Raw genomic sequence first — 14,787 nt, forward strand, 5'->3', positions numbered from 1 at the left:
ACGACTTTTGTTCTCTGTCTTGATAAGTCCCTGGTTCCCTGCACCGCTCCCTGGGTGATGGGTGGGGGAGGAGAGGCTGGAGACAGTGGGGACGTGAGCACCCAGGGCACATGAAGATGCCTGGTGGCCCTGGGGTAGCCAGTGTCTGGAGGATGCCTCTGAACTTGCACATGCACCAGGACAGGCTCCTTGGCTTCTCAGACCCCTGACTGCTTCAGCAGTAACGTGACGACGGAACCACTAGCCACCAGCACTCAGAAGTCCGAGGTTCTTTCTGGGAGGCAGCAAGGAGTAGGTGAAACCCTCAAGCTCTGGAGTCAGACTGGGGTTCCAGTTACAGCCCCTCCTCTTACATCAGGCTGGCCTTAAGCAAGAGGCTTCACCTCTTTGAGCCTCAGTTGTGTCTGCTACAACGCGGGACAGATCAGCTAAGAAGAGTGGAAGGGTCTTAGCACCGGGCCTAGCACAGAATCTTCCTGGAAACATTATTGTCATTGAAAAGAAAAATGCTGTGGTCCAGAATGGCAGCTCCCTTACCTTTTGTCTGCACCATAGGCTTGAGCACCCTGCCCACCGCCCCTCCTCCCCAACCCCTGGCTGCTCAGGACATTGCTCTCAAAATGCCCCTCTTTCCCCTTCCTGAGGCTCCTGCTTCTCCATCTATGACAAGGAGTGGGACCTCCAAGTAAGCTCTAAGGCCTGTTTTCCCCTGGGATCTGGAACATGTTGAGCTGGGGTCTGACAGCCTTGGGAGGCAGTTCCGAGATAAAGAAGGGCTGCAGAGTTGATGGCAAAGAGGCCAGGGTTAGCTCAGGGCTGGGCCAGCTGTCCCTGGAGTTCTCCTGCGCAGGGGTCCCGATTCCAGCTGACTATGTAGCCAAGGTCAAGGAGTCAGTCCCAGCAGTCATTGCTATTGCCCTGTATGCCTACACTTGGCCATTTCATGCCCACACCATCCCCCAGGGAAAAGGTACAAGCTGTCTGGTGCCAAAAATAAGGTTGAGAAAGCTGGAACCCGAGGTCGCAGAGTTTGGGAAGTTGGCAGTGCCTGAGTGTTTTGTTTTTGTTTTTGTTTGGCTGTGCCCAGTCTTAGTGGTGGCACGTGGGATCTTCGATCTTCAGTGCAGCACGGCTGTGGCAGTGCCTGACTTTTGACCCAGCTCTTTCTGATTTCAAGGTCCACGGTTTATTCTGTAGGGGTGGGGTGGGGGTGAGGGAAGGACTAAGAACCTTATAGTATTATCCCGTCTCATCTTCACAACAAATTTCAAGTTTGGCCCATTTTACAGGAGGAGAAACTGAGGCTTGGAAATAATGACTTGTCCAAGACCACAGAGTTGGTGGATCTTAGAGGTGGCCAGTTGTTTATATGAGGGATGTGCATCTAGAAGATATTGTTTGGGATCAACTAAGGATGGGGTTCCCTGGTAGCTCAGCTGGTAAAGAATCTACCTGCAATGCAGGAGACTCCGGTTAGATTTCTGGGTCGAGGAGATCCACTGGAGAAAGGATAGGCTACCCACTCCAGTATTCTTGGGCTTCCCTGGTGGCTCAGCTAGTAAAGAATCTGCCTGCAATGTGGGAGACCTGGGTTCAGTCCCTGGCTTGGGAAGATCTCCTGGAGAGGGGAATGGCTACCCACTCCAGTATTCTGGTCTGGAGAATTCCATGGGCTGTATAGTCCATGGGGTCACAAAGACTCGGACATGACTGAGTGACTTTCACTTTCACCTTTTCAAGGATGGGGTGAATCGTGTGTGTAATAGATTACGCAAATTCCAGTTCATGGGTGGGTAGATTTACTTATGTGGTAGGTCGTGATTGGTGGGACATGGATGGGTATGAAATCGTTTTCTGGAATGTATCTCATAGGCAGTGGATCACTTGTGTTGTGTGTTTGGTGAAGCATCTGTGTCCCTGTGTATGAAGTAACTTAGGGTGTCCAGGCTGCCCACCTGGAAGTTCTTGTGTGTGGCATGGCTGACTCTATTGATTATAGACTTTATTTAATTTAATCTAAGATGCTGTCTATCGAGATCAAAGATTTGTTATTTTTATTACGGACTAAACTTTGACATTCAGTGATCCCAGCCTACTTTTGGAAATAGGGAACTGCTCCCCTTAGACTGGAGGAGACACCCTGTGTATAGGTTTGTGAGAGGAGTAGCTGTGTGTGGTCTGTGTCAGAGGTGTCAGACAGGTGACAAGACCCGGAACCAGCCCTAGGTAGCCCCTCCCAGGAATGTCCCTCCTTCTCCTCCACATTTATCCCTTAGTTGGGTCTCCTGCCCAAGGCTCTTGGAACCAGGCTCAGATGTCCTTGGAGGAACATGGGAGGAATTCACCAGAAGCTGAAGTCTTTTCCACCAGCCCTTTTAGAATCTCTGTCCCTTCTTCCCTCCCTCAAGGTCTTGTACTTATCAACAAACAACTGGGCCAGCGTCTTCACCCCACTTTACAGATGGGAAAATTGAGGCCCTTAGAGAGACATGATTTAAGCAAAGTTATCCCAGTAGTGACAGAGCTAGTCCGTAAATCACCAGGCTCTGCCATCAATGGGATTCTCCAGGCAAGAATACTGGAGTGGGTTGCCATTCCCTTTTCCAGGGGATCTTCCCCACACAGGAATCGAACCCAGGTCTCCCACGTGGCAGGCAGATTCTTTACTGTCTGAGGCACCAAGGAAGCCCTAAATCTCGTCTCCTAATGCCAAATCCAGCCTCTCTTCTCCGGAACAATTGCTGCCCCCAACTTCCCACCCTAATTATCTAAACCCCAGGGGGAAAATGGAGGGAGGAGAACAAGGCTTACACAAGCCCGAAAAAGGGCTTCTAATAGTTGGAAGAATGTGAGGAGGATGCTTCTACACACCCCTCAAACGCAAGCCGCCTCTCCCTCCAATGTGCCCATTCATTCACTCACTCACCTTTCCACTCGTGCGGTCCTTTGCTCACTAGTCCACCATTTCACTCTGATTCCTTTCAGACCTTCAGTAATTCACCCACTCAGTTCACTCTTTCGCGTATGAATGCACCCTGTCTGTAATTCACCCACTCTTTTTTCTTTTCATGTTGATTTAGCTGCATGGGGTCTTAGTGGCATCAGGCAGGATCTTTTGTTACGGTGCCTGGACTCTCTCATCGTGGCACTCCAGCTCAGTCGTTTAGGTGCAGGCTTAGTTGTTTCGAAGCATATGGGATTTTAGTGCCCCAAGCGGGGCTTGGGCCTGAGTCTCCTGCTTTGCAAGGTGGATTTTTAACCACTGGACCACCAGGGAAGTCCCTCACCCACTCGTTAATTCACTCCTTCATTAATTCACCCACCCACTCACTCATTAATGCCCTCTTTCACTAATTCACCCCCACCTTGCCCTTATTACCAAATCCCCCTGCCTGGCCCTTCCTGCCAACAAAGGAGGACAAGCTCCCAGGCCTCCAGAATCGTAGGTCCTTCTCCCCAGACCTGCACTTTCCACCTCTACCTCGAGACCTTATCTGCCCAGCTAGATCGGGAGCTCTTGCCCCTGTCTGTGTAGCGGGCAGTGAGGGCTGGAGGGGATGAGAAGAAAAACGTTAGGCGTGAATTGAAGGCCACAAGATTAGCAGGGCCCAGTCCCAAACAAAAATGCAGGCCCCTTGCTCAGAATAGCCGAGCATGAAAGCAAACACAGGAGCGTGAGAGGGGAGCTCCTTTGCCCCAGAGTGCACTGCTCGGGTGGCTTGCCCGCGAACCCCGCTCACGAACCCCGCTCTGGAGGGAGGAGAGAAACAAGGGAGATTTGAAAGGGAGGCCAAGAGGGTGGGGGTGGAGGGAAATGGATACCTGCTTGGTGTTTTCCTAACGCCAACTCATTTAATACTCAGACCACCCTTTGAAGTTGATTGTGCATTTTTCTAGAAGAGGAAACTGAGGCTCAGAGAGGAGAATCATTTACCCAGAGTCATGATTAGTAGGTGGTAGGCGCCTGAATGTTAATCCGGGTCTAAGGGACTATAAGCCTCCCTTCTTCCCTGGGGGGTGGGGGAGGCACGGGGTGGAGGGGGGGGAGCTGGAGGAGGTGACAAGGAAAGGGGTGATAGAATCTGTCTGGGCCTGAGCACCTGGGCACTGTGGGGGCTGGTGGTTGCCAGAGTGTGGTCCTGGGGAGCAGGGGAGGGGACCTAGACAGGAGTCTGGGCCTCTCAGTCCTTCCTGCCCCTAGGGAAGGCAAGAAACCGGAAGGGGCCTCCTAGAACGAGGATCTAGAAACCTGGTATGTGGGGCCTGAGACCGACGCTTCTGATTCATGAGCCATGAGACGGCGTTATCTCTATAAGAGGGTTGAAGTCAATGATTTGGGAAGTTCCTGAGTTAGGGCGTCTTGGAGGTGGGCTGTCAGTGTCTGGGGGCGCGTGTGAGCATGTCAGTATCAGCATGACTTGGGGTGACAGTGACTCAGAGGGTGGCTGAGTCAGGGTCCAGTGAGTGCTGGAGAAACAGCATGTGTCCGTCGTCTCACAGGACTGGTAACACGTTATTGGGGTGTTAGGGCCCCCCATCTGTTGTAAGAGCACCCTGGTGTCAGCCAGAAACCAACAGACAGCCAAATCCCCAGGGCCCCGCCCAGCCAGTCCACCGGGGTGGGGGGGGGGAGCCGATTAACCATTAACCCCCACCCCTCCCCAGCAGAGCCTCCACCCCTGCGCAGAGGCTAGGCCCAGACTCCCGGCAGACCCTCCCAGAGGACGGTTTGAAACGCAGGAAGGCAGAGAGGGCAGCTGGGAGGAGGCGGTGGGAGGGCGGAGCGCAGAGGCCGGGGCTCAGCCCAGAGCCTTCGGGGTGGGCATCCTGGGCAGGGCAGGCGGCCGAGGCGGGGAGAGGGAGGATGCGCCTCTCCAAAACCCTTGTCGACATGGACATGGCCGACTACAGTGCTGCGCTGGACCCAGCCTACACCACCCTGGAGTTTGAGAATGTGCAGGTGTTGACGATGGGCAATGGTAGGTGGGGGCAGGTGTGCCCAGGTGTGCCAGGTGGGGGCAGGTGTACCCAGGTACCGGAGCGAGTCTGACGCACTGGGTTTGGGGCTGGGGGGACAGCGGTAGCTGAGCGTGGTGGTCCCGTCAGTGAGGGCACAGGTGTTGCCAGGTGAAGTCAATGTTCCCAGGTACAGTGACCAGAAGCCTTCGGGGTGGTGGCGGGGGGCGGGGTGGTCTGCCAGGGCCATCTGCAGCAAGAGTAGGCCCTGGGTGTTCCTGCCAGGCCTTCGTGGTCCCTGTGACCAAAGCTGTCGCTGTGCAGCATGTCACTGGGAGCGGGGACTTCATGGTGAGCGTCCTCTCGGCATCCAGCCCCAGCCATTGGGCCCAGCATGACCTCTGCTTGAACCCCTTGGGCCGAGGTCCAGAGAGATGGAAAGGTTATGTCCCGTCCCCAGAGACGGTGGATGGAGACATGACTGTGTTTCAGGGTGTCTTTGGGACTTTCCTGGGGTGAACGCCCCACTTAGAGAAAATGGAGTTCTCAGGGAGGTTTTGCTAAATGAGATGGGGATCAACAGTGCGCATGGGCACGCGCATTGTGTGTGTGTGTGTGTGTGTGTGTGCGCACACGCACAAGCTCACTGGTATGCGATTGTAACCTCCCATTGGCATGGGTGCTTGAATTTCCATGTACACACGTGGGCAAGCGGTGGACTTTGTTGCAAATGTATGTCTGCAGGAACCCATTTGCATGTTTGTGTTCACTGGTCTGTGTGTGCACGTGTTCTGCATTTGTTTCTAGTTGCATTTCTTCTTTGAGTGGGTCCGTGTTTGTTGTTATCTCTAGGGATATCTGTGTTTATCTTGCTTATGTCCATAAGTGGCGATGAGTGTGTGTACAGTAAGCGGCAATGTGTGTATACGGTAAGCAGTGATGAGTGTGTATGTGTGTCCATGACGTTTGCACGTATGAGCTCTGGACGTGGATTGGTTTGTGCGTCCTGGGTTTCCTGGACATATATCCAGTTTGGGCATCCTGTCTCGTGCCCCTATTTGTACCTGCTTGTGTACGTGTGCACATCCCCGTCCTGGGGGGTCAGCTCTCTTCAGCGCTCATGTGATATGCCGTTGCCATTCACACACGCGAGTCACATCAGCAACACGTCCATTTGTCTCAGACCAGATTGCGTTGCCTGTGTGTCTCCCCAGGTTTGTACATCCGCTCCCGTTATCACTGAGAGCACATCTCCTCCACAAGGAGGTGGGGGAAGGGAGGAGGCTTGGAAGCCAGGATGCGGGGACCTGACCAGTCACAAGCCAGCCTGAGGAGGAGGGCAGCCCACCTGCCTTCCTTCCATGGTTCTGCAGCTTTAGCCAAGCTCTGTAGCACTTGAGTCAGCTCAGCTCAGCCAGAGGGAGGTATTTGCCCTGCCCGTGGTCAGTGGGCGTGATGCGTGGTCGCTCTCACCATTTGCTCACCTCCCCCTGCCATTCACTCACTGTGTGACCTTGGGCATGTCACCTCCCCTCTCCTGGCTCCTTCTGCAGAATGGGCTTAGTCACTCCAGGCCTGCTGGCTTTCAGGAGTGTCCAGGGATCACGTGAGGGAGCTGAGGGGAAAACATGTAGGACACAGTAAACAGGAAGCTGCTGCACTCGGTGGGGTGTGTGTGACCCCAGAGACAGCGTGCGAGACACCGACCACCGTCTAGCCCTGGACTGTCCCATCACCCCTTCAGAGTGGGTGCCTCCAGCTCCCAGGAAGTGTGTGTCCCCGAGGCAGGGGCTAAGCTCCTTACGGGATGTCCTAAAGACAGGCCAGCTCTAGCTCTGGAGCCAGAAAGATCAGGGCTCCAATTCTGGCATCCATCCTTCCTACCAGTGTAAACTTATGAAGCCATTTTCCTCTCTGAGCCTCAATTTTCTCATCTGTAAAATGAGAATAAATCATAGTGCCTGCCTCCCAGGGCTAACCAGAGGATCCCATGTGATAAGGCACCTGAGGGCTTAGCACTGGTAACTGGTCCTGCGCCCTCCATGAGTCAGGTCAGGAACTCTGAGCATCTTTAAGAAGGGTCTACATTCCCCATTGGAGTTTGAAGTGGGCCAGAAAGTTGGGGCGATGTTTTGCATATGTGCTGGGTTGGTAGCTCAAAGGTTCTAAGCTCCCTACCCACCTCCCATCCCTGATTCAGAAGGACCAGGGGGTCCTTTATCAGAGGCTCCAGCAGACACGCCAACAGGACAGCACTGGCCAGATCAGCACCAGCCTGCATGCCTGGACCATAAATCTGACTCCTTTACTTAGCAGCAGTGTGATCTCTGGGAAGGTCCTGTCCTTTCTGAGCCTTGATGTTCTCACCTGGAGAATGGGCACCATCCCCTGACCCTGGGGTGTAGGATGAGCTACTTGGCAGCACCCAGCCTATCCTGCCCAGGATGTGTGAGCCCTTCCCCCAGTCTCCGCCTGAGTTGTAGGGTCAGCTGTCCCGGTGGTTGGAGGAGGCAAGGCTGGAGGAGAAAGGGCACCAATGCAGCTTAACAATTATCCTCATCTCCAGGAATAATTCACCAAGTGGAGGGGGCCGTGCTCCTGGGCACCCTCGGAGGCGACGAGATGTTCAGCCAGGACATGACAGAAATGAGATGTGGCAGTGTGTCCGCTTGTGCCTGGAGGCTGGAAATCATCTGCTCCCAGAGTCGTCTTTTGCAGAAAAGTTTTTATTTTACAAACACTGATATAGTGCTTCTTACCTGCCAAGCACTTCACACATATTGATTCACTGAACATTCATAACAGCCCTAGAGATTATTATGTGCCCCATTTCACAAGCAGAGAAGGCAATGGCAACCCACTCCCTGGAGAATCCCAGGGACGGGGGAGCCTTGTGGGCTGCCGTCTATGGGGGTCACACAGAGTCGGACACGACTGAAGCGACTTAGCAGCAACAGCATTTCACAAGTGAGGAAATGAAGGCACTGAGAAATACATTAATGTGGCCAAGGTCCCATGGCTAAGAAGTGAGCAGGCTCGGATTTAAACTGGGCAGAAGGGCTAGAGAGATTACGCTCTTAACCACAGCACTATATCCCTGTCCAGTGCTTAGCTAGATGTTCCCTAGGAGCCCAAGATTGGATTCAGGGTGAAAACACGTGTGTGTGTGTGTGTATGACTTTGTGTGTTGTGTGTCTGTAAGCATTTTCCTGGGGAGATGGTTCACAGTGTCATCTTCTCTAAGAGGTCTATCCTCGGTGGAAGAGTTGCTTATAAAAATGAGGGTTCAGTTGCGGAAATATAAGATAAAATTGAAAACGACTGAACCAGTCAATCTGCCCTCTTTTGCAATTAGGGAAACTGAGGCCCAGGGGAAACTGAAGCAAGGAAAAGGAACTTGCCCAAGGTCACAGACGACTTAAGAGGCAGCACTAGTCACCAAGACCACAGCCATCTACCTCTTATCCCCCTCCTCACATAGATTCAGCAGGTGGTTTTTTTTTTTTTTTTTTTTTTTTTACCCCACGGTGTGTGGGAATCTTACTTCCCTGACCAGGACTCAAACCCACTCACCTTGCACTGGACATGCAGAGTCTTAACCACTGGACCACCAGGGAAGTCCCAGTGCAGTAGCTTTTGCTGTGGGGTGCCCAGATCCTTGCTATGATCCTCCCAGGAGGGCAAACAAGCCACTGTCCTTGACGTATGTCTTCCTGTTTCCTGGCAGAATTTGCAAGGCCCCTGAGTACCAAGTTGAGACTCACCCAGCCTTGGTCACTCAGTAAGAAATAGGACTTGGTTCTGGAGATGATGGGGGAATATTTACCCCTCTCATAGCCCCCTCTGCCCAGCCAATCAGGGTCCATAACTGTTGGACGCATCCTAGGAGACAGCCAGTTTCTTCATTCCTTCCCAGAGAAAGCTGAGGCTAGCGATTGCCACCATGGGGAGGAGCAGACCCTCGTTAAACAACTCTGCGAAGTCAGTGTCACAACCATCCCTAAGTTATGGATGCAAAATGGGAGTTCCAAAACAGCAAGGAACTTGCCCAAGTTCTTTGAGGGGGGTCAGTAGCACCTGGATCTAGCTGAGGCTGAAGCTCTGGAAAGATCCCTACAAGGTTCACTTCCTTTTCTGAATATAAACCACCAGGACAGCAGGGCCTCTGAGAGGTGACTTCCTGCCCCTCCTGCGTCCTCACTCTTTGCTTTTCCGGTGCAGACACATCCCCATCAGAGGGTGCCAACCTCAATGCACCCAACAGCCTGGGTGTCAGCGCCCTGTGCGCCATCTGCGGGGACCGGGCCACGGGCAAGCACTACGGTGCCTCGAGCTGTGACGGCTGCAAGGGCTTCTTCCGGAGAAGTGTGAGGAAGAACCACATGTACTCCTGCAGGTGAGGAGCCTCGATTTCTCCATCTGGGAAACGGGTGCACTTGGGCTGATGTTCCCCTGGGGTCTGTCTTCTCCCTGGGTAGGTCTTGGAGCCATCTGCCCTTCAAGGCCTTCAAGCCTCTGATTTCTTCACCCTTGCAGATCAGATGGGAGTGTCTATTCTAGTCATCCCTTTATTGAACACTTACTATGTTCTGGGCACCATACTAAGTTTTTGCCTGTATTAACTGCTCCCGGAAGCTCTTCGTGATTTTTCCCATTTAGCAAATGGGGACCTCTGAGGCTTAAGATCAAGTCTCCTCTGAAACCACAGAGGATGAGGCCCATCCCCCAACCTGGCACTTTTTCTGTGGTGAATAGGGGGTTGGCCCCAGGCCTTTCCACCTCTCTCAAGGCCTTGGAGAGTCGTCCTTCAGAAGCATCTCCCCTGCTGGGTAACAACAATAATAAAATAATAGCACCTGTAGTTACAAGCTCTTACTATGAACAGACACTGCACTGAGCCCTATTTGGGTAATTATCTCATTTTCACCTGTCAACACCCCTCTGCAGAGGTTACTATTATTATCTCATTTTATAGATGAGGAAGCTGTGGCTTGGAGAGGACTGGGAATTTGCCCAAGGTCACCCAGCTTGAATCAACCGCAGAGCCTGGGGTTGACAGGGCACCACCCAGAACCACGGTGGCGCCTGCCTGCCTCTACTCCATATGCCCTTCCAGAAAGTGGCTTTATGTGGACCAAGTACTGAAACTGATTCACAGCCAGTAGCCTGCTCTGGGCTCTGGGCTTTTAATAAGATACGTGGGAAATAGCAGTGCCTTCTACTCATAGCTGAGTGATCTGAGGCCACGTGTCCGCTCTCTGAGCCTCAGTTCCCTCATGTTTAGGGGGACAGGGTTGGGCTCTCAGAGAGTCCACAGGGCCTTTCCAGCTCCTGGTTGGTTAGCTGGAGGACTCCTGGGATGGAAGGTTTGAGCAAGGAGCCTGGAGGTCAACCAGATGGCCAGGATCCTAGTTGAGCCCTGGGGGGAGGAGGGCTGTCCTTTCTTCCTCCAACCACCCCAAGCCCTCCCCAGGTTTAGCCGGCAGTGCGTGGTGGACAAAGACAAGAGGAACCAGTGCCGTTATTGCAGGCTCAAGAAGTGCTTCCGGGCTGGCATGAAGAAGGAAGGTGAGCCTCGGCCCCCGCCTGCCGCCTCCCTGCCCCACCCATGCCCACAAGCTCCTGACGGCCATTTACAACTGTGGCCACAACTTTATGACTCGGTGACAGGCCCCAGGGTGACTGGCTAATGGCTGAGAGGAGGGAGGGCCTGAAGATCTGACCATAGGGAGGGGCTGGGCTTGGTCTTGAGAAAGATTCCGAGAGATAAGCTCCTACTTTCAGCTACTCGGGTTCCCAGCGCCACCACCCCTGCCTGCCTTCGCCACCGCAAGGCAGCCAGGTTGGGTGTTTTTTCTTTTTTTTTTTTAACGTGATTTTATTTTCTCATTTTTTTGGCCTCACTCCTTGGCATGTGGAATCTCAGTTCCTTGACCAGGGATTGAACCCACACCCCTTACAGTGGAGACACAAAGTCTCAACCACTGGACCACCTCAGAAGTCCCTGGGTGTTTTTGCTTCAGATACTATTTCAAGCATCAGGAAAAACGTAGAGAATGGCATGACGAACCTCCATGGCCCCACGACTAGACTCAGCATATGTGAACAGGAATGGGGCGGAGCTCTATCTCCCATCTTCCTGTTCTGGGGTCAGGTGCCCCAGTTCCTTAGTCTTCGTTCTTGGGGATCAGATGGTGCAGCGTCCTCAGGCTCCAGAGAAAGGGAACAAGGCGTCAGACTCGTCCTGAGTGGAGGAGGCTGGGAGTGCTGGGGCACAGCATTTATTAAGGTATCTCCTGCCAACAGAAGCTGGGCTTTTCTACCTGCCTGGGCTTTCCCACAATTCATAGTTCTTTTCATTATCATGACAGCCCTGCGGGGCACTGTTATCACCCCTGCTTTTCATAGATGAGGGAACTGAGGCCCAGAATGGGTCAACAACTTGCCCAAGGCCCCTCCAAGTTGGTCGAAGCAAACTCCGAGGTTTGAACCCCAAGCTTTGGTCTTGAGCTCAATGCAGTTTGGATGATACCTCGATGCTGCCTGCTATGCCCTCCAGACTCTAGGAACGTTTGGAAGTTTTCTAGCCCAAGCTCAGGAAACAAATATCTTTTAACTGCTTCTCTGAGTAACTTGAGTCCATTTTCAAATCTCTCTGTCTCCTTCTCTGCTCAACGCACCTTTCCCAGCCCTGAGACTGGCTCCCAGACCTTCACTTCCAGCCCGCAGCTGCGGCACACTAACCAAAACCCTTGGTCTAGTTCTGCACAAACACACACCTGCTCCACCCCACCCCCAGCAGGATCCTGGGACGCAGCCTTCTCCTGGCCAACTGGGAAGGGGGGGAGCTTGGCTTTGGCAGTCTCCCTTCCGTGACTCTGCCTCTGAGCCCCTGTTTCTCTGCCCGCCTCCTGGGAAATATTCTCTGGGCCTCATCCCCATAGGACCCTGAGAGTTTATGACTCCTGCTGTGAAACCTGGGCTATGACCCTCAGGAACACACCGTGATGCTCACAACACCACGATTCTCTCATCTGGACCTCAGTGGTTCTCAAGAGCAAGGAGAATCTTTTTCAAAGGGCAGATACCCCCAGCTCTCCCCCACCTAGTTTTCAGTGGGATCGCACTGCTCTCGCCTTGAACTTAAGCACAACTTTGTCAAATGAGAAATGTTATGAATGAGGGACTTTCATGGCTGTCTAGTGGTTAAGACTCTGCTTCCACTGCAGGAAGCGAGGGTTCAATCCCTCGTCAGGCAACTACTATCCCACATTCGACAGGCCATGGCCACCAAACAAAGAAAACAAATAAGTAAAAGAAATGCCATGAGTGGGAATATGAGGCATGTGTGAACAGCGAGGGGCTTTCCTGGTGCCTCAGTGGTAAAGTGTCTGCCTGTAATGCAGAAGACGCAGGAGACCCGGGTTCGATCCCTGGGTTGGGAAGATCCCTTGGAGGAGGGCATGGCGACCTATTCCAGTATTCTTGCTTGGAGAATCCCATGGACAGAGGCGCCTGGCGAGCTTATAGCCCATGCGGTCACAAAGTCGGACACGACTGAAGCAACTGATCACGCACACGTGAATAGCTAGAGTCAAGGAAAAGACTGAGAGCTACAGTCTAAGAGCCGAACAGTTTAGGGTTCTAAGAGCCAGTGTTTCTATCAGCTCGACAGCCTAAGATTTTATGTTTGAGAGAGTAAATCTCTTGTGTTAAAATTCCAAGCCTTGTGACAGGTGGGAGGGAGAAAGGCTGGCTGCTCACCTGAGCGGACGGCTACCTTCCTAGGTTGTAGGTAGCCTGTTCCTGCATCTCACTGGTCTTTATAGGTGTCTCTTATTAAACATTCAGAGTCACTTTCATGTGTGTCACTTCAGTGAAGTTTCTGCCCCATCTGGGCTTCGGTGTTCACATCTGTAAAATCACAGGGGTGGATAATGAACGCTTCCAGCTCTGTGAGTCTTGCTATATGCCCACTGATCTACCTGTGGAAGCACACACGGCCCACCAGGACTTGTGTGTTTGTTCCCTGGTCCTCCCACTGGACTGCCACAGAGACGGCAGGCCCCGGGAGGGAGAGTCCCCAGCCGTTCTGCCTTGGCTTAGCCTTGAAAACAGCCAGTTGCTTCTTATCTTGGAGAAGGTGGCATTATGCCAGGAGGAGAGGAGGATCGACTAATGGCAGGTGCGTGTGGGCTATAGTAAAGGCTGGTGGTTGTTTGCATGCTTGGGTTAGCCAGAAGATCCTGACACATGCGGTGGGCTCAGCTGCTTTGAGAACACGGCCAGGGTAGCAAAGTCTTCCACTTGCCACTGTGGTCAAGTTCTGGGAAGTAAGGGCATGACTAGCTCTTGTCGTTATTGTTCATTTGTTAAGTCATGGCCAACTCTTTGTGGCCCCATGGATTGCAACACGCTAGGCTTCCCTGTCCTTCACTGTCTCCTGAAGTTTGCTCAAACTCATGTCCATTGAGTTGGTGATGCCGTCCAACCATCTCATCCTCTGTAATCCCCTTCTCCTTCTGCCCTCAGTCTTTCCCAGCATCAGGGTCTCTTCCAATGAGTCAGCTCTTCACATCAGGTGGCCAAAGTATTGGAACTTCAGTATCAGTCCTTCCAATGAATATTCAGAGTTGATTTCCTTTAGGATTGACTGATTTGACTAGCTCTACCTAAGTCTTATAGTCCCAATACCCCTCCTTGGCTTGGTGGGAGGTTCTCAGAGCCAAGAGAAATTCTCAATGGAAGCCCCAGGGACTGGGAGAGTTGGGACCAGTTTTTATTTCCCTTCCTCGATGGCCTTAGGAGAATCTAGAAATGAGAACTCCAAAGTTGTCCATGAGGACAGCAAAGCATGGATTGTGAATGTAGCATTCACAGACCACTTGGGTGTATAGGAGGTCATCAAATCTTTCCACTTTACAGATGGGGAAGTTGAGACCAGAGAGGTGATATGATTGGGTCAAGGGCAGAGGAAGTCAGGACTAGACCTCGGGCTCCCCAGAGCTGAGCAGACACCAAATTCCCTGGATGAGAACTAGGACTGATGGCCTTGGGAGGCACCTGGATTTGGTCAAGTCTTCTGAAACTTCCTCTCAACCATAGAGAAGGGCTCTGAATCTCAAAGTCTTGTAAGTTTGGCCAGAGGATATTCCATGGTGATCAAGTGGGTTAAAGAACGGAGACTCTGGGAAGAAATGTGGGGGCCAGTGGGCCCAATGGCGGGTCCCAAATCTTTCCTATAAACCTACACCTCCCTGAGCCTAAGCTGTCAGACCCGGGACAAATGTCTGATGCCCGGCTTCAGAAATTCAGCCCACGAAGCAGGGCCAGGGATGCAGGAGGTACAAGCTGGCGGTAGGCCAGGGGCCCACGGATGGGCCCTACCTGGGGTCCCCAGCCCAGCCCCCCTTCCCACACCCCCACTCAGGGGTTCTCTCGGAAGACAGGCTCATCCTCTCCGCCTCTGCCCGGGCCGGTTAATATTCAATAGAAGTTACATTAGGTCCCCGACCCTGCTAATACTGAGCAAACATTTGGAAAACATCATTCCGTGACTGAGCTCGCGCCGGGCACTGATAACGCCAGCCTAACCTTGAGGAGCCCAATCCCCAGCTGCTGACAGCAGCCCTTTTCTTAGGCCTGCCGCCACTTGGCGCCCTGGTGGGTGCGGGCTGGCAGCCGTGGGAGGGGTGTCGCAGGCGGGGTGGGACCTGAGTAGGGGAGCACTGCTGGAAGCTGGCCCCCCGTCCAGGGTGGTGGGTCTGAGAAGAGGAGTTTTCTTACCTTGGGACCTCTGTTACATCTCACTAACTCTGGGTTCCCTTTACA

At 52.9% G+C, this 14,787-nt stretch overlaps 1 protein-coding gene across 5 annotated transcripts in view; it reads left to right on the plus strand.

Annotated features, from left to right (window-relative positions):
• Positions 1 to 14,787, plus strand: part of HNF4A (hepatocyte nuclear factor 4 alpha) — a 66,716-nt gene that overhangs the window by 32,208 nt on the left and 19,721 nt on the right. For 2 of the 5 annotated variants that reach the window (XM_027976353.3, XM_027976354.3), the window contains exons 1-3: positions 4,720 to 4,979; positions 9,178 to 9,352; positions 10,430 to 10,524. In XM_027976353.3, coding sequence (XP_027832154.2) covers positions 4,865 to 4,979; positions 9,178 to 9,352; positions 10,430 to 10,524 — 385 coding nt within the window. In that variant the 5' untranslated portion in view covers positions 4,720 to 4,864. 5 annotated transcript variants of the gene reach the window in all.

The sequence above is a fragment of the Ovis aries genome, chromosome 13, assembly GCF_016772045.2.
Source record: "Ovis aries strain OAR_USU_Benz2616 breed Rambouillet chromosome 13, ARS-UI_Ramb_v3.0, whole genome shotgun sequence".
NCBI lineage: Eukaryota > Metazoa > Chordata > Mammalia > Artiodactyla > Bovidae > Ovis > Ovis aries.